At 38.2% G+C, this 24,319-nt stretch overlaps 1 protein-coding gene across 1 annotated transcript in view; it reads left to right on the top strand.

The window, feature by feature from the left end:
* Positions 1–1,133: 1,133 nt before the first annotated feature.
* Positions 1,134–24,319, top strand: part of LOC150091523 (pyruvate kinase PKM-like) — a 182,660-nt gene continuing 159,474 nt past the window's right edge. The window contains exons 1-2 of the mRNA XM_090376074.1: positions 1,134–1,296; positions 22,048–22,196. Of these exons, the coding sequence (XP_090232200.1) occupies positions 22,067–22,196 (130 nt within the window). The 5' untranslated portion in view covers positions 1,134–1,296; positions 22,048–22,066. The remainder of the gene's footprint in view (positions 1,297–22,047; positions 22,197–24,319) is intronic.

Here is a 24,319-nt window from a genome sequence, read left to right as displayed (position 1 = left end):
TCTAGGCTGCGACCAAACCGTCTTGTTTGCAGTATACAAAAGAAGAATTAGCCACAAGTAGACTCTTTCTGTGAAAAAAAACAACAACAACAAAAAAAAATACTGTAATGGGAATGTGAAAACCATAAAGCGATATTGCCGACGATCCAATTAGTCGCTACAGTAGACTCCCCTGAAGCTGCGGGACACTTTATAATTACAATAGCATCGGTCAGGAACTAATTCAGGCGAACCTATTCGCAGCCTGAGATCTTGTTTGCGATAGACAAACAAAGAATTAGTCCCTAGTAGACCATTTGTGGGAAAAAAACTATCAAGAGATGATGTGTGAGAAAATAAAGGGAACCCGAAAACCATAAAACGAAAATTCCCTTTAAATAGTGGCTTTTAGTTACAATTTGTGCATCCCGAAATATTGCCCATTTAATTATTTTGATAATTTTGTCTTTTGAATTTTAGTGATTTATTTTCTCCCTGTACCACCTAACCAGTACCACAGTTAGTTGATGTGATTTTTCGTGTTGTGTTTGAAAAATTTATTTAATTCGTGTTTTATAAAATAAAAATGAGTATTTTTCACCGGGGGGGGGGGATTTTATTCCACCGAGAGTGAAACTCATCCCCGGTCACCCCTTCGTGGATTCAATAATGCGCTTAAGCAACTCTACACCCTTCCTAAAATGAGGCCTCCAGACCTGTACGCAGTACTCAAGGCGTGGCCCGCCCATTGCCTTATACAAAGGGATAATCACCTCATTTTTTCTACTAGCAAAATTCCTGTATGTCATTGACAATACTCCATGACAGCTTGTGTGCATTGCTCAGAAAATTTGATATCTTACTGCACAGTTACTCCCAGGTTCGAATAGTAAGGTTTTTATTTCCTGAACTCGGGTTTTTCGTCCAGCAAACCGACCAAGAATTCACGCAAGTTTCGGTGTATTACACATAATTGTATGAGGGTTTTCTCGGGTATCCCAAAAATAACATTTTTTTTTTAAGAGATTAGATGGAATGGACTTCCATCCACTAGATGGATTTTTGATCCAGACGAAATGTTGGAAGTGGGCGGAGTTTCGTAAATTAATTAAAAAAAAAAAAAAAAGGTACTATATTGTGACGTTCATGGTCATTCCAAGGTCGCAGCGTTTTCGTGGGGTGGTCCTATAGTGTGGTTCCGACGTTTGCGGTGCTTTGTTTATTCCCTGATAAGATAAATTTCCAGCTTGGCTTCTCTAGATCGTACTGTCATTTATGATTACTTGTGTTTGCCCAAATTTTAACGCCAATACATTGGTATGTAATTCTTTAAATCGTGCGATTTAAAAATGAAATGCGAAAAAATTCATTAAAATTAACCCACTGGGAAATGATACTCATTATGATTTTAATCATTGATTTAAATACAATACAATCGAGAAAAATATTTCATATAATGAATGAACTGTCAGCCACTAATTCTGATAAAACGTGACCCGAAATATGTAAAATAATAATACCCGCTAGTTTGCGGGATTAATCAAAGCCGAAAATGCAATGTTGAAATATTAATTTGAATTTAATGATTGTTATTTATTCAAGATTGTAGTGTAAATATTTGTATATAAATTGATGTACACATTTAGTTGAGACGTCACGTAATTTGAAGAATTTCAGATTAAAACTTAATTTGAACATTGAAGTTCAGATGTTTATATTTAATGTTTGCATTTAGTGAACTGAATTTACCTGATTCTATTAAAACATCAAATTTTAAAACTAAATCTCTCATTAATAATGTATTATGAATAATGTATTCAAAATGTTTAGCCGGGCCCCCAAAATTATCAAAAGAAAGAAAAGAAAAAAGAAAGAAAGAAATGTACTCAAAGTATAGATTTTGTGTATATAAAAAAGAATGACTAAAAAAAAAAATGTTTAATTTAAAAAAAAAAAAAAAAAAGCGTAGCATACATTAATACTAAGTATGGGCTCTCCTACTGGCTTAACTAAATTTACCTTGCTCCATGAAATTTTTAAATGGAGCCCTTAGTGTCTATAATAAGTGTACAATACTAACTGTTGTTAGTATTGTATGCTTATTATAGACAACAAGTGTGTTTTGATTGTTTCTTCCCCCAATGGTAGGATTTTGACTGATTGGAGGCATGACTCAAAGTTGCCATCCTGTCACGTTCCAAAAATGTTCAATGGGAAGCAAATAGGACCTAGCAGGCCAGGGAAGCACATGAACATTGCAAAGAAACTGTGACAACATTAACAATATGGGGCTGATATTGATGTTTTGCAATTGCGTTATGTAATTGTTAGAGAAATGGCAAAATGTAAAGTTTAAGTAGGGTTTTAAAGTTAACCTTTGAAATTACCCGAAACAAAAACTATTTCTGAACAAATGTTGTAATAGATGGTACCTCCAGGCATTTTTATCCAGCATTAGTTTGTATTAGTTAGTTTTATCCAGTATTTCTTTGTTGAATGTAGGCAGAAACACCAGTGCTTAGAGACATCTGTTATTGCTTCCAAAACACAACCTTGACTCATTTCCAAATGCAATGTAACATTGAAGCAGTTGCATGCAACAAAATATATTGAGCTGACGCAATATATGGGTGCAGTAGTGTAGCTACCCTTTTTTTGGGCCCGGAGGCAGAGAACATGTTTGGGCCCCTACTTAATTAATGAAAATTACAAAAACAAGAGACAGCCAAAGACTCCAGGCCCCCATAGGGCCCGGAGGCAATTGCCTTATCTGCTTACACGGTAGCTATGCCACTGTATGGGTGAATGTAATTCTTCCTCTGCCAGTTGCTCTTCTAATAGTACTTCCTCATGATGGATGTCTAATAGAATAAATAGATTTTCAGTTTATCCTTTGAACATTTGGACAAGCCCAGGAGCCTGGTGAGTATGAGCTTGGCTCATCTAAGGTCCTGAGCTGGATATCACCATTCTTCTGCTTCTTGGTGATCCCTTTTACTTCTCTCTCTCTTTCTCTGGGTAACTTGGAAATTTTTTTTTTTTTTTTGCTGGTGCAGCATAAGCCTCAGGCTTCCTTGCACTGTATGGCTAGTAATATTAATAATAATATTTCCACATGAGCACTCACCTATGGTTAATTTCTAATCATTCCAACTAAGCCAGATTTGTCTGCCACAAGCTGCTGATGAATTATTTGTACTTCATATTGTGATATTCATTTGGGTTCTTCAAAACCTGGACTGCAGGTGTGTGGTTATCTGCTGGTGACAGTGTTGACCTAGAGGCTCATCCAACTTGAACATTAATGTTCTGAATGGTCTGTGCATCTTAAAACCTTTCCAAGTAACTGACATTCCACTTTATCTTCCTTTACAAGATTAGATAATACACAAGGTCAAATCAAATAAGTTCTGATACTTCATTTCAAAAGAAGCAGTAGAGGGCTAACGTGACAAGTAAGAGTAATGAGAGGTGGGCACTGCATTTTTGGTTCATGCCTCTTCCCACCCTGCCAAACCAGTAATGAGTGGCATATGTTGAAGTTCATGTGTGTCTTGGCCTTCATTGCATATGTACCAGAGAGTAGAATGATGTTGTATTTCATGTTTTGTATGAAGAACAGGAAGAGCAGCAGAGTGGAAATCCTCAAAATTACAAGAACTGCATTTGGTTGTTGTTCTTCTAGCTGGCATTCTAAATTCATTAGCAGGTGCTCCTGAATTTTATACACCAATCAGTTTTTTTATTTTTTAGGTGAAACAGGCAAGAAATAGTTTAGAATGGGAAATGTTAAACTTTTTTATTAATTCTGACAGGATGTTGTATAATAAGATCAGATAACATGATTAGAAAAAATAATTTTATCAAAAAAATGAAAAAAGTACTGCCAAGAAAGGAAACTGAAACTCCATGTTAAGCTTCCATAGCATGGTGCTTGGTGCTTTTTGAAGTACATGGTACCATTAAGAAAATTTACAGCTAAACTTTCCCAATTAAAATATAAAATAATGATGGAGTGTGAAAGTGAATATCATGCTGAATGAATAGTAAAATTAAGACAGATGTAATTTTAATAGATATTTAAATCTTTCTGGTTTTCGTGTACAGAATATGCCAGATTAACAGTTAATGCATTAAACGAAACTGGAATCCCAAATTAATACACAAAGCTTTCATCATAGCCCCTCCTGTTCTGTCTGAGCACAATTGCAGACAGTAACATTTTTATTCATGTAGTGTTTTTTTTTTTTTTTTTTTCAGCATGACTTTCTTTCTTGATCAAGTCATCAGTTTGTTTTTTAAGTCACTGCAACCCACAAGTATAACCATACGCCCTTTTGTTCCATTAAATATTACTCTTATCCTGCAGTATCTTGTATACTAAAAATAATAAAATTTAAATTTAAATATCTATTAGAATTTAAATTAATCTGAATTTTAGCATTCTTTCAGTATAGCATTCATTTTAAGTTTGCATCAGTAATTATATTTTAATTGGAAAAGTCATATCCTTAAATCTCTGACAATAACATTCCTGTGTTCATTTTTCAGTGTGTGTGTTTCCTGTTTTGCTACCCCAGATTTGGCTGTGAAGTAGTTGGAGAAATTTTTTTTTAATAAGACTTGTTTTTTAATGATGCATTAAAATGCTATGTGCCCCATCTTCTAGAAATATGTGTATCGTAATTTGAGGGATAAAAGGTAAACTGCAGCCATTATGAAACTACTGTAGGATGGAAGCCTGCTCAATATTTCATGTTGAGGGAAATGGACCATGATCTGCCACGCTGGTCTAGTGCGGGTTGGCAGATCAACTGTATTTAGCAGTCAGAGGCTTGAACTCCGGTCTACTTTGGATTTCAGGAAAGCTTTTGATACTGTTGCACATGAAAGACTGCTGTACAGATTGGAGCAGTATGGCATTAAGGGCACATTGCTGCAATGAATAAAGGGATGGTTGAGTGGGAGATGGCAGAGAATGGTTATAAATGGATACTGCTCTACATGGACTAATGTTATTAGTGGAGTCCTCCAGGGTTCTGTGCTGGGCCCATTGTTGCTTTGTGTATTTATTAATGATATCAATGAAGGTATATTAGGCTTAATGTCCAAGTTTGCAGATGATACAAAGGTTGGCATGGTTGTTAATGACAGTAAAGACAGTATGCTACTGCAACAGGATCTAGGAAAGTTAGGCAGATGGGCTGAGGAGTGGCAACTGAAGTTTAACATTGGCAAATGCAAAGTACTGCATATGGGTAGAAGTAACCCAAGAGAAATGTACCGTGTGGTACGTTTCTCTTGGGTTACTACACTCGGAAGTGGGCAATGAAAAAGACCTGGAGGTAATTGTGCAGTCAGATATGGAGTTCTCTGAGCAGTGCAGACGGGCTGCCAGAACAGATTGTAGAGTTATTATTAATAGCCATATAGTGCAAGGAAGCCTGAGGCTTATGCTGCACCAGCCAAAAAAAAAAAATAAAAAATTCTGGGTTACCCTGAGAGAAAGAGAATGAAAGTCAGAAGTAGAAGGGAAAGGAAAGGAATCACCAAGAAAGAGAAGAATGATGATATCCAGCTCAGGACCCTGGGTGTGCCAAGCCCATACTCACCAGATAAGAGCCCCTTGGGGTGTCAATGATATATTGGAATTTTTCTAGCAGAGACCAAGAACTGATTATCCCTTGGTATAAGGCAATGGTCAGGCCATACCTTGAGTACTGCATACAGGTCTGGGGGCCTCATTTCAGGAAGGATATACAGGGTGTTTCAGTTAAACGTTTCAGAACTTCTAAGAGGGGTAGGGTACATCCTGACAACTCGAAATCATATAGCAATGTGGGGTCGGAAATGCTTTCCTGAAGCGGTGTTGTACACAGAAGCACCATAAAGAAAAGAGACCGTAAGTGAGAAATCGTTTTAATAATACATGAAAAGAAGCAAAAGGTACATGGATTAAAGTAAGTGTTCGAAGTTTCTTCCACTGGCTACAATGCACGCCTCACATCTCCGACGCATGGACATCCGAACATTCTGGAATACTCCAGGTGAATTTCGAATTTCTTGAACAAGAACGCCAAGTTAGTAGGATGGATGATTACACGAACGCAGAGTTAGCCGATAGGCATTTGGCGTACGGGGCTGCAAATTGTAGTGGGCCAGCTGCACAGCGTTTGTACGCGGAACAATATCCGACGAGGCGTATTCCCAGTCATAATTTCTTTGCAAGACTGCACCAGAGGTTAGCTGAGAGAGGTTCATTTGAAAGAGCTAACAGGGACAGGGTAAGAACAGCACGGACTCCAGCCGTCGAACAGAATGTGCTGCAGCATGTACAGGGGGATTCAAGAACAAGTACACGAAGTCTAGCAAACGCAGTCGGGGTTTCCCATTGCAGCATCTGGAGGATTCTCCGAGAACAAGACATGCATCCGTTTCACGTGCAGCGTGTCCAGACACAGCAACCGGAGGATTAGGCATCTCGTATTGCTTTCGCACAGTGGTACCTTGGAAAATGTGCTACAAATCCCCTTTTTCCTGCTGAAGTGTTGTTTTCCGATGAGGCATCCTTCACAAGGGAAGGAATTTTCAACACGCATAACGACCATATCTGGGCGGTCTAGAACCCACATGCAATACGACGTCGTGCAGCACAGATTCGATTTTCGGTCAATGTATGGGCCGGTATTATGGGAGATCACCTCATCGGACCTTACCTGTTATCGTGTCGTCTAACCGGACCTATCTACTTGATCTTTCTGCAGCAAGTATTGCCACAACTTTTGAGAGATGAACAGATTTCTGCATCGACGCAACAGACAATGTGGTTCCAACACGATGGAGCCCCTGCCCATTATAGCGGAGATGTTCGTAACTACCTGGATGTCACATTTGGTCAACAGTGGATCGGACGTGGTGGTCCCGTGCGTTGGCCTGCTCGGTCACCCGACCTATCATGTCTTGATTTTTATTTCTGGGGTCATATGAAATCGCTAGTTTATGACACCCCTGTTGACAATGCTGAGGAGCTGGTTGCAAGAATCGCAGTAGCTGCCGAAGAAATTCGAAATTCGCCTGGAATATTCCAGAATGTTCGGATGTCCATGCGTCGGAGATGTGAGGCGTGCATTGTAGCCCGTGGAAGAAACTTCGAACACTTACTTTAATCCATGTACCTTTTGCTTCTTTTCATGTATTATTAAAACGATTTCTCACTTACGGTCTCTTTTCTTTATGGTGCTTCTGTGTACAACACCGCTTCAGGAAAGCATTTCCGACCCCACATTGCTATATGATTTCGAGTTGTCAGGATGTACCCTACCCCTCTTAGAAGTTCTGAAACGTTTAACTGAGCAACCCTGTAGAGTTGCTTGAATGAGTACAGAGAAGGGCAACAAGATTGGTGAGAGGAACAAAGGGGATGCTCTTACCAAGAGAGGCTTAAGTTCTGCAAGTAGCAGCACCTGTGTGGTGATCTGATTGAGATGTATAAGGCCTTGAATGGTTTGAGCAGGCTTAATGTTGATGGGATATTTCCCCTTGCTCAGATTAAGAACCTGGGGGGACATAGATTCAAATTGAGGAAGGACTGTTGTAGAATAGATGTGCGGAAGTTTGCTATTAGCCAGTGGGTAGTTGATTGCTGGAAAGGACTTCCATCTGTTGTTGTGGAAGTTGATAGCTTAAATAAATTTAAGGTTGAACTAGACAAACATTTGGAGTGATCAGATGGGTGAAATGGGAAGTTTTTTTTTTTTTTGGCTGATGCTGTATAAGCTTGCTTTCTTGCATCATATGCCTCTGATAATGCTGATACTCAAGGAGCGAGTGCTACTGCATTCCCACTTCTGACCACTCAGCAATTTGAGGGGATACCTGTATTCTATATATTAAATTGTGTAATGTATCCATTTAAAATGATACATAAAAATAAAAGTAATTACAAAAGTTTATTTAAGGTTAAAAAATTTTAACATGCTTGAAATGTAATGCTATGCTTACTTTACTACAGCATAGTATATCTAATCTACACTATTCTGCAAAATGTATACAGAAATCACTCCACTGAGTAGTAATTGTTAATTTGATAGGTCACATGGCAGGTAGATGGACCAGAGGTGAACAAGAAAAGCACGCACCTGGATCTCTTCACAAAATAAGTGATAATAGGTTGTCATGTAGTGGACATATTTTCCTTTGATAGTTAGTAGAAAATGGCCGACCAGGCTAGCCGGGTGGGTAAAGTGCCTGGCAACCCGAAGGTCGCGGGTTCGAATCCTGCCTCGGACTTGGAACAAAGTACTGCAAAAACCTTGGAAGGTGCATTATGGCCACAGAAGCCGTTGCGCCAACAACTACCAAAAAAAAAGAAAAAAAAAGAAAAAAAAAGTAGAAAATGTGGGACAGTCAAAATCAACTCTTTGAAACTTTGCACGCCAATAGAAGACAGAAGGTAATGGGACCATTCATTCTAAATAAGGTAGCACACCATTGTATGTTGATAGTTGAAATGGATAGTGAGAGGAAATTACAAGGCATCCTCAATTAAATGAGAGAGAGTTAACAGAACAACTGAGTTGAGTAGTGAACCAACAATCATCAGTTGTTGGTTCACTGCTTAAAACACTTCATAGAATTGGATTACCATGGTCGGTCACAAAGCTACTCATTAGCCAAAGCAGTCTTTAAGCAGTGTATCATCACCATCCATCCTAGAGCAAAAGCATTATCATTTGACTTTACACAGTGGTTGAACACTGTGTGCAGTGATGAATTATGCTATAGTTTATGAATCAAATGGGTACACTTGGGTGTGATGCATGTTCAAATAATGGTTTCACCCAGATGAAATGCACCAACATTGAAAGTGGATGGGCCACAATGAAAGTGATTGAATGGGTCCGTTTTATGTGGTTCAGACTTGGTCAGCTGGTTGTACATGAAACCATAAATGCAGTTGTGTGTTGTAATCATCTGAACAATTCTGTCTTGCCTACATTGTAACAACTCTTTGGAGATGGACCATAAATGTATTAGCCATGACCAAAGCTGCATTTAATGGAAAAGTTGTGGCAGGGCCCTGAAATCTCAAGTGCTTTAAAACAAAGATGTTCAAGCAGTAAACACCTTTTTTCAATTTTTTTTTTCTTTTGTTTGTGAGTTTGGGCCTAACAAAAGTATATTTCAGGACCCTGAACCCAGCATTTAGCACTTCAGTGCTATGCTACGAGGCACAGTCAGTACAACAAGAGGATAATTTAGTGGACCTTCTTGTCTGGAGCCTAGATTTGAACCTTTAGGATATTTTGGGAAAACTGATAACCAGAACAAAATAGCCTAGTTCAACTAGAAACTAGCTTTAGCCTTGCAGGAGGAGTGAAGTAAAGTGTAAAGTTACAATTTCCACACATGTAGGTTTTTGATATATGGAGAGACAAGGTTATTGATGTCATTAAAAAAATTTATTTTCTAATCAGATGTTTTTTATTTATTTAGTTCTCCAATAAGTGTTGAAAGACAATGTCATTTCTTACCTATTCATGTTAACCAGTTTCATTGGTTAATATGAAACTGTCATGTAAGGAGCGGATTACCTTTAATTGAACATTTCTGTAATAGGACTTATCTATAACAGAATGTCTATTTTAGTGGTCTCGAGGATTGTTGTTCAAGGATAATGTATAGGTAATAAATTAAGATTACTGTTCCACTAATGAAGAACTTATGTTTACTATTGTTGTACTAAATTGTTTAAGCCTACTGCATAATTTATCTAAGTGTTAGTGAAGTAGCTTACCTTGGTTAGTTTGACTGTTTCACCCACAGTATCATAGCAAACTACTTTCATTACTCTGTTGTAAATGAATGTGAATCCTCCCCCTGCCTAGTGCAACATCACTCAGCAACCATTATCTTTACAGGTTTACTGATATTTTATGCACGCTAACTTCTAGTGACTGCACATTGCTCAATTGTAACAAAGGTGCATGTGGGACTGCATCTAAAGTTGTGTTAAATTCTAAATGTATTTATTTTCAAATTGAGCTACTAGCCATTCATCTGGCATGCTGATTTCCTGTGCAAAAAAAAAAAAAAATGTCATGTCCCTGTGTTTGTATACAAAATGTAGTACACAGCCACTTGCATAACTGAATTTTTCAATAGGATGTTCTAGTATTTGCTTAGAATTTTGGTTGATTGGTGTGAAGAATATTTAAAATCTTTATTCCGAAAATTATGCCTTCTCATATGACTTTTTATTTATTTATTTTTTGGCATGCCTATTAGAAGGTAAAAAATGCTTTGTCTGCCTGTAGAAAAGAAATGTTAATATTTGTTGCACATAAGAATAAAACAATATTTCTATAATAAAGCAGGCTTGCTATGATGGTACTTACTTTCTGACAGAATAGATCTTTAATTCTGACTTTTAATTAGTTAACTTGGCAACTGATATAAAAACTAGTTGCCAACTTGAATTAAAATACAGGTCTCTTTAGTTGCCTGTCCTATTAAAAATGGACTCAAATCCTATTATATAAACTCAATTATATGCGTCCCACTCCTTATACAGCATAATGTTAACTGATGAAATTGGATAGCTATTTCCCTTTAACAGAACTATGCCTAGAGTTTTAATTTCATTCTTGTCCAAATAATACTGCACTAGTCTGTGCTAGAATGGCTAAGCAGGCAAGCACAATACCACCTGATGTGTGAAAGAGAAGTCGGACATTAAATATGCCTGACCATTAAATTAGCAAGAGGCATATGTTGCAAGAAAGCAAGCTTATACAGTGTCAAACAAAAACTTCCCCTTTTTTTTTTTTTTTTGGCTGATGCTGCATAAGCTCATACACTTACTTTCTTGCATCACATGCCACTACTACTACTTCCCATTTCAACCATCCATTCTCTCCAAGTTTGTCCAGTTCTTCCTTGCATTTATTTAAGCTATCAACTTCCACGACTACAAATGGAAGTTTGCTCCAGCAATTGACTACTCACTTGCTAAAGGCAAACTTCCACATATCTGTTCTACAACTGTTTTTCCTTAATTTAAGTTTATGCCCCACTCAGGTTCATAATCTGAACAAGAGGAAGAATCCCATCAGCATTGAGCCTGCTCAAACCATTCAAGGTCTTATACAAATCAGATCACCTTACAGGTGCCTAGTCTCCAGATGCTGCAATTTACAGAACTTTAGCCTTTCTTGGTAAGAGCACCATTTTGTTCCCCTTGACAATCTCGTTGACCTTCTCTGTACTCGTTCTAGCAACTCTACATTTACAATCAACAATAATTAGCATTAGTAGAGGCATACGATGCAAGAAAGCAAGCTTGTGCAGCATCAGCCAAAATCAGCCATTTCACCCCTCCATTCATTCCAAATGCCTGTCCAGCTCAGCCTTAAATTTATTTAGGCTATTCGCTTCCACAACAAAAGATGGAAGCCTGTTCTACCAATCAACTACCTACTGGCTAAAGGCAAATTTCTGCACATCTATTCTACAACTATCTTTCCTCAATTTGAAATTGTGCCCCCTCAGGTTCTTAGTCTGAGCAAGAGGAACAATCCCATCAGCATTCAGCTTGCTCAACCCATTCAAGGCCTTATACAACTCAATCAGATCACCTCGCAGGTGCCTAGTCTCCAGAAGCTGCAATTTGCAGAAATTAAGCCTTTCTTGGTAGCACCCCTTTGTTCCCCCTCACCAATCTTGTTGCTCATCTTTGTACTTGTTCTAGCAACTCTACATCCTTCCTAAAATGAGGCCTCCAGACCTGTACACAGTACTCTAGGTGTGGCCTGACTGTAGCCCTGTATAACTGGATAATCACCTCCCTATCCCTGCTAGCAAAATTCCTATATATTATCATTGACAAGACTCCTTGACCTGCAATGGCAGCCCATCTGCAGTCGTCAGCGAACTTCATATTTGACTGCACAATTACCCCCAGGTCTTTCACTTTCCACTTCCCTGAGTGTAGTACTACATGGTTGGTACGTTTCTTTCAGTTACTAATACCCATATGCAGTACTTTGCATTTGTCAATGTTAAACTTCAGTTGCCACTTCTAAGCCCATTTTCCCAACTTATCTAGATCCAGTTGGAGTAGCTTACTGTCGTTAACAACCCTGCCAACTTTTTTATCATCTGCAAACTTGGACATTAAACCTGATATACCTTCATCAATATCATTGATAAATATACAAAACAACAATGGGCCCAACACCGAACCTTGGGGAACTCCACTAATAACATTTGCCCACGAAGAGCAGTGTCCATTGATTACCACTCTCTGTCATCTCCCACTCACCTTTATCCCTTTATCCAATGTAGCAACTTACCCTTAATGCCATACCTCTCCAGTTTGTACAGTAGTCTTCTAGGTGCAACAGTATTAAAAGCTTTCCTGAAATCCACGTACTGTATATGATATCAAAATTATTTTTGGCATTCAGTTCCTTTGTGACCACATCATAGTATCCAATCAAATTGATCAGACAAGACCTCCCTTTAACAAACCCATGCTGTCTTAACACCATTTTGGGCCTGTGGATAAATATTTGCCCAGATCAAATTTCAATTCATATATTCTATAATTTTTACTCTAATTACAGAGCTGAAACTTGGTATAGCTCGAACCAGAACTGTTTTCTTGAATTTTCCCACTTCAATTTTCAAAACCTTCTATTGAATTTCACGCAAATGACGAAAACGTGACATCAAGTATGCATTTTTTTAGGTCTTTTCAATTAATTTTTCTATCCCCGCCTTAACCAGGCTAGGGCTTATGAAACCCTACACTTGATTCATTTCTTGATGTAAAGCGTGCAGAATTTCTGTTTACAGAGAGGAGCAGTTCTCATAAACAACTTTGCCGTACATGAGCGAACCGTGGGAAGCACGTTATATCATAGGCTACGTCGGGACCGCTAAGAAAATAAACAAAAGACAAATGCAAGCTACTGTTAGTTGACATAAGCAATAAAGTGAAACAGTAGCAATAACTGTTTATGAAAGGCGAACAGATCGTATTTCCTTTATTGAAACGTGTATTGCACCTACGAACAGAAAATCAAGGAAATTCATCTGTTGGAAATGGGGAAAAACTGGTGTAAAACTGATAACACTGCAATGCACATTTGATTAAAAAAAAAAAAAAAAAAAAAAAAAGTTTGCTTTATGGTAATTGTTTTTAGTAAAAAAATATCGGAACAGCAGTTTCCTGGGTTTGATCTTCTAACGAAATTTCAAGAAAATATTTCTATTTATAGTTGTGTTATAAACTTCAAAAACTTGTGCATCAAAGGGGGGAAAAAATCATCTGCTATGAATAACGGGTTGTTTCTTGAAATGTGTATTGTTCACAAAACTGCAATATTTCCAACAATACAAAGCTAACAGATTACGACTATTGCTAGATGATATTTGCTTGTTATGCTTTGATGTTATAACAAAGGAAAAAATTCTGTTTTAGTACAGAAGCTGAATAAATTCACTATCCACGGTCATAATGCTGTTCTGAGCTGCAATAAACAGATAAACCCCACTGAAAAATAGATTTTCTTCCCATCACTTCTCTTGTTTTGCTGTGGTTTTTGGCAGAGTGCAATTTCACCCAATTAAGTCGGTGACTGCTAAATGTGGTGTGGTTTCTTGTATTCTCTCTGTCTATTTCAGGATCTCTGACGGTGTGGTCATCCCGGAATATAAACAGAAAATTTGTTTGTCTGAATTCTGCCCACCAATTACCAACTCTTTTACTGGCCTTCTAATGTAAGTTGTGTTCAAATAATCCACTTTGCAAAATTCGAAAGCTTACAGTGTCTGGAGACTAGGCACGTGAGAGGTGATATGATTGAGGTATATAAAACTTTGAATGGTTTGAACATGCTCAGTGCTGATGGGATTCTTCCTCTTGCTCAGAATAATCACCTGACAGGGCATAAATTCAAATTGAGGAAAGACAGTTGTAGGATAGATGTGCAGAGGTTTGCCTTTAGTCAGCGGGTAGTTTATTGGTGGAACAGACTTCCATCTTTTGTTGCGGAAGTTGATAGCCTCAATAAATTTAAGGCTGAGATGGACAGGTATTTGGAACGAACGGAGGGGTGAAAAGGGAGCGGGTTTTTTTTTTTTTTTTTGTTTGATGCTGCATAAGCTTGCTTTCTTGCATCGTATGACTCTACTAATGCTAACAGAAGCAGTGCAAGAATCACTTTTTGTCTCTGCATGCGGCCACTGTTAACCTTTTAGTTTGTGTATCCCCCCCAAGCTAGCAGTTTTCTGACCCACCTAACACTGTCTCGATAGCATCAGCAAATATTCTTGCACTCTTTCTATTTAAGTGTACCCCATCCCTTTAGAAGCAGTCTCTCCTGTCAACAAGCACAGACCAGGCTGAAAAAAATTCTACCCTTTGAGCCTTGCATAGTCTCTCCAGGGCAGAATTGATCGATAAGGATCTCATCATATACTCCCTCCTATCATGTTTGGGCAGAATTGCAGACACTTTCACATTCAATCCAAGTCGCGACTTTTTTCAACATTGACCTGTACTTGTTGAGTAAATCTGCAGATCTCTTTCTCTTAATGTCATTAGTTCCAATGTGTACAACAACATCACCTTTTGTGCCCTTAAAAGATGTTTGCTCTACGTCATCAACCTTTGCCCCTGGCAGACCAGTCCTGGTCCTGTTCCACCTATCCTTCTTGCATAGTATATTCTCCGTCAGTAGAGTCACCAACAATAACTAGTTCCTTTGGGACCAGTGCATTCTGTCTTGGAGATTGCCTTTGTTTTGCATGATGCACAGGAGTGACATCTGTCATTGAGCTGGGCAGCCGAGAGCTTGATACCCTCATTAATTTCTTTGAGGGCATTTACCCTACACCTCAAGCTCTCATAGATGCCTATCAGAATGTTGAGTTGGAGCTTAATTTCTTGACACTCTAGACACCTAGCACACACAAAGGCATCTTCCTTGGCTGGATCATGTCTTGTTTTAGAAAGGTCGGCTAAAATTTCATATTTTGCACAATTTTTGAGACTGATGCGTTGGAGAATTTCCCCCTTCGTTTCTCCCCCGAGTCACAGCACTCTCGCTAGTCTGTGATCTTTGCTTTGGAGCTGTAGTCTGGGTCATGATTTCCGTTTAAATACAATCTAATTAACAATGAATTTTAATAAGATTAATATTATTTTTAATTTGATAATCCTATAATAAGCTAATAGATTCCTAATGCAGTGCTTCATATTACGCTATCTAGTTTTACTTTATACCTTACGCTATCAGTTCGAGATATATAAATGTTAAGCTATTTCTTATCGACTACGATATGGCGGCTAGTTCAACAATATTGGCGCCAACACTGGGAGTCGTAACTTCCAAAAAGCGCTGGTTAAATTCAAAATAAGAAGCTAACGAATGCTACTAAACCTATTTAATATCTCTGTAAAACACAATATACTATATTAATTAATAAAGAATCACCCCCAGGGGCTCACATCTGGTAAGTATGGGCTTGGCACACCCAGGGTCCTGAGCTGGATATCATCATTCTTCTCTTTCTTGGTGATTCCCATCTATTTCTGACTGACTCTCTCTCTCTCTCTCTCTCTCTCTCTCTCTCTCTCTCTCTCTCTCTCTCTCTCTCTCAGGGGTAACTCAGAATTTTTTTTTTTTTTTTGCCTGGTGCAGCAAAAGCCTCAGTCTTCCTTGCACCATATGGTAATTATAATAATAAAAAATAATAATAATAATAATTCGGTAAAAATTAAAAATACTTATCCCTTTACAGCAGCCAAAAATCCATCGACTGTTCTCTTCCACGACCCACATCCTTCCTAAAATAAGGCTTCCAGACCTGTATGCAGCACTCAAGGAATGGGCTGACCATTGCCTTACAAAAAGGGATACTTACCTTCTTATTCCTGCTAGCAAAATTCCTATATATCATTGACAAGATCCCATGACCTGCTCTGGCAGCCGCCTCCTGCACTACTCAGAGAACTTCATATCTGACTGCACAATTATGCCCAGGTCTTTTTCATTTTCTACCACCCTGAGTGTAGTACCACACAGTTGGTACGTTTCTTTGGGGTTACTGCTACCCATATGCATTATCCATTTGTCATTGTTAACCTTCAGCTGCCACTTCTTAGCCCATCTGCCTAAGTTTTCTAGGTCCTGTTTCAGTAGCATACTGTCATTACTATCATTAACAACCCTGCCAACCTTTGTATAATCTGCAAACTTGGGTATTAAGCCAAATATACCTTTATTTGGATATTAAGGATATTAAGCCAGATATACCTCTAAAGAAGCCCTCATGTGTGAATGTAGATAGAAAATTCTCATACAGTTTGTCAGGTATCTGAGCAGGATCATCAACAATCAGACCATCGATATCAAGTGGACCAACCTGATTGATCTTCCTTTAGAATTTATATAAGTAAAGAAGTCTTTGCTGTTTTTCTTTGCTTCATTTGCCAAAGATTTCTCGTAATCTGCCTTCGTCTACCTTAACCTCCTTTGTGACTTGATTACAGATGAGCTTATATCTATCATAGGCTTCTGTGTTGCCGGATAATTTATATGCATCCCATGCATTTTTCTTCTCTGCCACAAGTTTCATTTAGTTCATGTGACATCCATTTAGGCCTAAACCTTAATATTTTTTAGTTGGTATGAAAAGCCCATTAGCTTTCAAGATTAATTCCTTGATGCTTCGCATTTAGGATTTGGTGTTGGTAACATCATCAGTTGGTCCCACTGTATTGAATTTAAAAACTCTCTGAGACCACTGTTGTCACCTTTACGAAAGAAAAAACCCTTCCCGTTACCTCTAATGAATTTATGGCCTTTTTAGGCTTCTGACAATGGGAGTTTACTAATTCATGTTGTGCAGTGCACCAAGGCATCATTTTATTATGCATTAAGGTCACAAAGAAAGAAACAAAAGGAAATAATGAAATGTAACAATATGAAAAATACAAAAAGAAACAATGAAATGTTATAGTAATGATGCCGTACTGCAAACTTGTTTGCAGTATGGCATCATTACTATAACATTTTATATTGTGAAATCCTTCAAGTTGTTTATCCTTGTACTTTAAATTAAGTAATGCTTCCCAAATAGAGAGGATTATTGTTATTTATTCTCAGTCTAATGGTACTACAGTACGAGAGATGTCAAAAGATGTGAAAATTTAATGTGGTGCTATTTTTTTCCATTTTTGGCTTATTGTGGTAATATACTAATATATATTGGATAGTGCACCAAGGCATCATTTTAATTTACAGCCAACCTGTGACGAGAGCAAACAAAATTTGCAATATGGCATCATTACTGTAGTAGTGGTGGCATGTGATGCAAGAAAGCATGTGTATGAGCTTATGCAGCATCAGCCAAAAAAAAAATCACACCATTCCCTCCAAATGCCTGTCCAGTTCCTCCTTAAATTTATTCAACCTATCAACTTCCACAACGACAGATGGAAGATTGTTCCAGCAATTAATCACCCGTTGGCTAAAGGCAAATTTCCGCACATCTATTCTACATCTGTCTTTTCTTAATATGAATTTATGCCCCCTTAGGTTCGTAATCTGAACAAGTGGAAGGATCCCATCAGAATTCAGCGTGCTCAACCCATTCAAGGCCTTATACACCTCAATCAGATCACCGCACAGGTGCCTAGTCTCCAGCCACTGCAATTTGGAGAACTTAAGCCTCTTTTGTTAAGAGGATCCCTTCATTCCCCACACCAATTTTGTTGCCCTTCTCTGTACACACTCAAGTAAATCTACATCCTTCCTAAAATGAGGCCTCCAGACTTGTACGCAGTACTCAAGGCATGGCCTGACCATTGCCTTATACAGAGGGATAATTGCCTCCATTTCTCTGCTAGCAAAATTCCTATATATCATTGACAAAACCCCATGACCTGCCCTGGCAGCCTGTCTGTCAGAAACTTCATATCTGCCTGCACAATTACTCCTCGGTCTTTCATTTTCTACCACCTTAAGTGTAGTACCACACAGTTGGTACGTTTCTCTGGGGTTACTTCTACCCATATGCAGTACTTTGCATTTGTCAGGTTAAACTTCAGTTGCCACTTCTTAGCCCATCTGCCCAAATTATCTAGATCCTGTTGCAGTAGTACACTGCCATTACTGTCATTAACAACCTTGCCAACCTTTGTATCATCTGAAAATTTTGACATTAAGCCTGATATACCTTCATCAATATCATTGATAAATATTCAAAACAACAGTGGACCCAACACCGAACCCTCTGGGACTCCACTAATAACATTAGTCCACGAAGAGCAGCTCCCATTGATTACTGATTACCACCCTCTGTCTTCTCCCACTTTAACCATCCTGTAACATTTGTGTTGTTGAAATCTTACAGTTAGAGGCCTGCCCGCCCAATGAAGATGAAATGTATTCCTGAAACAGTGCCAACTAAACTGAAAATAATTAACAATTGTCTCTATTTGAGAAGCATTACTTAATCTAGCATGGCAACTTGTGAAGGATTTCACAATGTTAGTAGTAATGAAGGCATGTGATGTAAGAAACAATCATATGAGCTTATATAGCATCAGCAAAAAAAAAAAAAATTTCACACATCCATTCCTTCTAAAAGTTTGTCCAGTTCCTCTTTGAATTTATTTAAGCTATCAACTTCCACGACGACAGATAGAAGTTTGTTCTAGCAATTAACCACCTGCTGGCTAAAGGCAAATTTCCACACATCTATTCTACAACTGTCTTTCCTCAATTTGAATTTATGCCCCCTCAGGTTCGTAATCTCAGCAAGCAGAAGAATCCCATAGAATTCAGTGTGCTCAACCCATTCAAGGCATTATACACCTCAATCAGATCACCTCACAGGTGCCTAGTCTCTAGCTGCTGCAATTTGCAGAACTTAAGCCTTTCTTGTAAGAGGACCCTTCATTCCCCCTCACCAATCTTGTTGCCCTTCTCTGTACATGTTCAAGCAACTCAACATCCTTGTTAAAATGAGTCCTCCAAATCTGTACACAGTACTCAAGACATGGCCTGACCATTGCCTTATACAAAGGGATAATCACCTCCTTTTCCCTACTAGCAAAATTCCTGTATATCATTGAAAATACCACATGACCTTCTCTGGCAGCCTGTTTGCATTGCTCAGAAAACTTCATATCTGACTGCACAATTACTTCCAGATCTTTTTCATTTTCTACCAACCTAAGTGTAGTTCCACACAGTTGGTACATTTCTCTGGGATTACTTCTAATCATATGAAGTGCTTTGCATTTGTCAATGCCAAACTTCAGCTGCCACCTCTCAGTTTATCTGCCCAAATTCTCCAGATCCTGTTGCAGCAGCACACTGTCACTACTGTCATTAACAACCCTGCCAACCCTTGCATCATGTGCAAACTCAGACACCAAACCTGATATACCCTCATCAGTATTATTGATAAATACACAAAACAACAGTGGGCCGAACCCTGGGGGGCTATAACAATAACACTAATCGACTTCGGGGCAATATGGCCTTAGTTGCTAATGCTCCTAAAAACCAAATAACAACTAGTCCACTAAGAGCAGCATCCATCGATTACCATTCTGTGTTCTCCCACTCAACCACCCCTCCATCTATTGCAGCAACTTACCCCCAACACCACACTGCTCCAATTTGTACAGTAGCCCTCCATGTGCAACAGCATCAAAAGCTTTCCTGAAATCCAAGTATATGATATCAAAACTATTTTTTGCATCCGCATCACAGCATCCAAACAAATTTTTCAGACAAGACTTTCCCTTAACAAACCCATGCTGTGTCTGAACTACCACAGTCCTGTCTAGATGATCCCCAATGCATCTCTACCCAGCGACTCTATTTTCCCCGGAACAGAAGTTAAACTAACTGGTCTGTAATTACTTGTCCTGAACAGTATTTCTTAATAATGATTTGGGGCGTGTTTAACTGGCACACATTGGGGGATCTGGTACATGTAGATGCATCTCCGAATGGTCCAGGTTACATGTCCATCCTTGCAGACCATTTGCATCCCTTTGTGGTCATCGTGCACCCACAGGGCAATATTCTTTCAGCAGGACAATGGACCTCCCCACAGAGCCATGGTGACTAGAGTATGGTTCGAAGAGCATTCCACAGATTTTACCACCATGGAATGGCCTCCCTGTTCACCCTACATGAACACTTTGGTGCATCTTTGGGATGCTGTGGAAAAGTCCATTCAAGCAAGCATTTATGGAAATACCTGTGGAATGCTTTTGTGAACTAGTGGACTCAATGCCTCGCCGCGTGACTGCTCTTGTCTGGGCGAAAGGTCGGCCTACTCGTTACTAGGTAGGTATCCCATGATTTCTGCCACTGTGTGTGTGTGTGTGTGTGTGTGTGTGTGTGTGTGTGTGTGTGTGTGTGTACCACATGCATAAGGTGCTTATTGTCTTTCTCATGTCCATCCATTAGCATGTAACAACTCGACTCTCGGTGGATGGATTTTCATGAAATTTTATATTTAGTTCTTTTAGAAAGATTTCTTGAACCATTCCAAATTATGTATAACTCTCACAAACAGATATGCAGCGATTATTTCTTTTTTTCGTGCAGTTTGTAATGAAAAGGATGGAAGAAGGTGAAAATTTAGTGAGTTAGGATCTGAACTGTAAATAGAAGCTAGCTCATGTCAGTGTTTGGAATGGTTTTAAAGAAAAGTCTGGAATTACAGATGCTGATTGAGAAGAACAGTGTGAATGGAAATATCTTTTAAAAAGAGCCCACTGCATAAACTAATTCTCTGTGTGTTGGTCAGGGGGTTTCAAATTTTGCAATATTGCAGCCTCCTAAAATAAGTGAATTTTTGCTATCCCTCGACTAATTTGTAAGGTCCTTTCACTGTTCAAGTAAAACAGTGATAGAACCTTTTTAAATTTATAAAATAAAGCCATTTAATTGGGAAAAAAAAAAAATTAAACCTGAGACAAATTTTTAAAAAAGTCAGCAAGCCCCCCCAAAAGTTGTTCACAACTTGCAGTTTGAGAACCTCTGGTTGGAAGTAATGGAGTGAGTTTATTATTATTAGCCATATGTGCAAGGCTAGTGCATTTTTGGCTAGTGCAGCAAAAAAATTTTGCTGCACTAGCCAAAAAAAAAAAAAAAAAAAAATTCTGAGTTACTGAGAGAGAGAGAGAGAGAGAGAAAAAAGTTTCTGGGAATCACCCAGAAGGGGTTATAATTGTTTGCTGATTCAAACAGCTGTACCCTATAACCATTCAGAATTGGTCACCTGTTTTGAGGTCCTGTACTGATTCTACAAGTACGCTTGAAATATTATGAAACACCCTATATAGAGAAAAGCTTTGCACGTATGAGATCTATTATAAGAGAGGAATTATTAATTACCCTGACATTACTCTAATAGAATCTAAGAGATCAAGGGAGCTTTTGATGAGGAATGGCATTCCATGGTAAAATGGGCTTGTAATTTGTATAGAGTTGGCAGCTATTTAAAGAAAAGTAATGCTGAGAACAAATAAGAAGGTTTAGTTTGATGTAGAGGAAACTATTTATGATATGCTTATGCCAAGAAAGGAAAATGTTAAAAATCAGAATAATAATGTTTTGAACCATTTTAAGATTAAATGTATTTTAGGGAAAAGTTTATCTAGCACTTGCAATATTATACATGTTGCATGTGCACAGTTCTTATTAGAGTTGACATTTGGATGCTGTGATTATGGTGTGCTCTCAGACCTTATTATTTGTAATGACCATATCAACACTTGAAATAGCATTTTTGGAAATTTAAGTGTTGGAATGCTTTATGTGGGATGTATTCTCCCTTATGAACAAAATAATGTGGATTTTTTTTACTGCAGCATGATTAAAGCTTAATGATCCCCTGGAACTCTGTTTTAGTGTCCCCCTTAGAAAATTCTGAGATCACCCCTAAAGGTATTAACTGTTTCTTGTATTTTAATGTTTTAAAGCTTTATTGAGGCAGTCATCAGAATTCATTTTTTTTGTTTTTTAGATTTTAAAATAAAAACAAAATGACAAGCAAGAGCTTTGAGCATCAGATCACTGCAGAACAAGAATATACTTTATTGGATCATCTGAGTGCCTTGGACATTGATGCTACTCCATCTAATACTAGACTGACTGGAATTATTTGTACCATTGGTAAGTTTTTTTGTGTGAGTGAAATGTCTTAAATCTACTTGTGCACATACAGATTAACTGAATAAAGTGGTAAAATCCATAAATATAAACATGTATATAGATGTAAGTAAAAAAAAAAAAACCAAAAAAACCCCCAGCAACCATGAATTTAGATGGCATTAACATCCTATTCAGTGTATGACAAGAAGGTAGCAGTTGGGAATGTTTTTGTATGGAGATTTAAACATGTTAAAATATTTGAGTATGTGACCATTTGATAATGTAAATCAATTTTGTTGCTATTTTAATTTCACTAGTACAGTCTTATGACTGAGTATATTTACGTGTGTATTTTTCTTTGTTTCTAATCTTTATATTTTTTTTTACATTTTTAAATTTGTATTGTTTTTCTTATCTTGATGTTGTGGAAGGAATGTATTTGGTTAGCACCTGCAATCAGTATCAGCAAGGCACAGAGAAATTTTTTTTACTTTATAGCAAAGATTGTTGCTGTAATCTCCTAACTGTTTGGTTATGAATATCAACTTTGGTAATATTATTAAGCTATTTTAAAGTGTTTAGTAGAGCACAGTGTACTCAATAAAATTTTTATACACTGAACAAGGATTGGTTCGCTGCTGGCTGTATTTTTTCATAGTTAGGAATCATGTTAAGAACCTTGTAATTGTTAATATAATATCTATTGGCAAGGCACTTTATATGATTTTTTTATTTCAAAAGGTTTAAATTAAGTCTTAATGTTTCAAAGTCTGTCAGGTCTTGTAATCCCATACTACCCCAACCTGTCAACAATTTAGGAGTCTGCTGACGAGGCTACTAGTGACGGTCGTGTTCACAGCCGCTAAGTGGATTTTTCTTATTTATTGATTTGAAATTATTGTTTTTCTAAAACTTTTGATTTAAATTTAGTAGTATAACATTATTTTGTGATTTTTTGATTAATTTGGTGTATTTATTCTTTACTCGACCTTGTAAAAGTATCGGTAAGGGTTTCCACGTGTTCGTAACTACCGCTACCGTTAGTAACTTTCCCGCCATTGTGATACCGTACTAGATATACCGTAGGTTATATACCGTACTAGATAGCGTTAGTTGAACTTCGTTAGCAGTTAAATTGTACATTTAAATAAATACATATAACGACTTAGATTACAAACGTAATATAATTAATAACATAATTAATTAATAAATTAATAGAATCATGACTCAGACCAGAGCAGCAAAGCAAAAGGCTCAAGCTAATGGAAGTGCTGTGGCTCAGAGCAGAACTGAGGGGGGCAGTTGTCCTCTGACTCACAGCCTTATAAAATGCACTGTTTGCTTGATGTTTGCAGAGCAATCGGGTACGGGACATGATACTGCCAAGGGGGATGTCTTTGTGTGTGCGCGATGCAAGGAGTGTATCGATATCAGGCAACAACTTGGCGTTCTTGTGGGCCTATATGAGAGCTTGAAGGACAGGATGGATGCCCTCGAAGAAACTAAATTGAGGGGCCCATCAAGCTCTCAGCTGCCCACATCAACGCCAGAGCTTGCACTTGGGCATCGCGTGACACAGAGACAACCCCTAAGGCAGAATGCGCTGGTCCCGAAGGAACTAGTAGTTGTTGGTGACTCTATTGTCAGGGAAACGGGGAACATGCTTTGTAAAAAAGATAGGTGGAACAGGACCAGGGTATGTCTGCCAGGGGCAAAGGTTGATGACGTTGTAGAGCGAATATCATCTTTTAAGGGCACAAAAGGTGATATAGTTGTACACGTTGGCACTAATAATATTAGGAGTAGGAGACCGGCAGAATTACTTAACAAGTACAGGTCACTGTTGAACAAAAGCCGAGAATTAGGGTTGAATTTGAAAGTGTCTGCAATTCTGCCCAGACACGATAGGAGGGAGTATATGATGAGAGCCTTGTCGATCAATTCGGCCCTGGAAAGATTGTGCAAGGCTCAAGGGGTAGAATTTTTTTCAGCCTGGACTGTACTTGTTAACAGGAGAGATTGCTTCTACAGGGATGGGATACACTTAAATAGAAAGGGTGCAAGAATATTTGCTGATGCTATCGAGGCAGTGTTAGGTGGGTCGGAAAACTGCTAGCTTGGGGGGAGACAAAGACCAATAGATT

Source organism: Mastigoproctus giganteus, chromosome 1, assembly GCF_048544385.1.
Source record: "Mastigoproctus giganteus isolate SK-2022 chromosome 1, ASM4854438v1, whole genome shotgun sequence".
Lineage (NCBI taxonomy): Eukaryota > Metazoa > Arthropoda > Arachnida > Uropygi > Thelyphonidae > Mastigoproctus > Mastigoproctus giganteus.
This window is presented reverse-complemented; position numbering and strand designations above follow the sequence as displayed.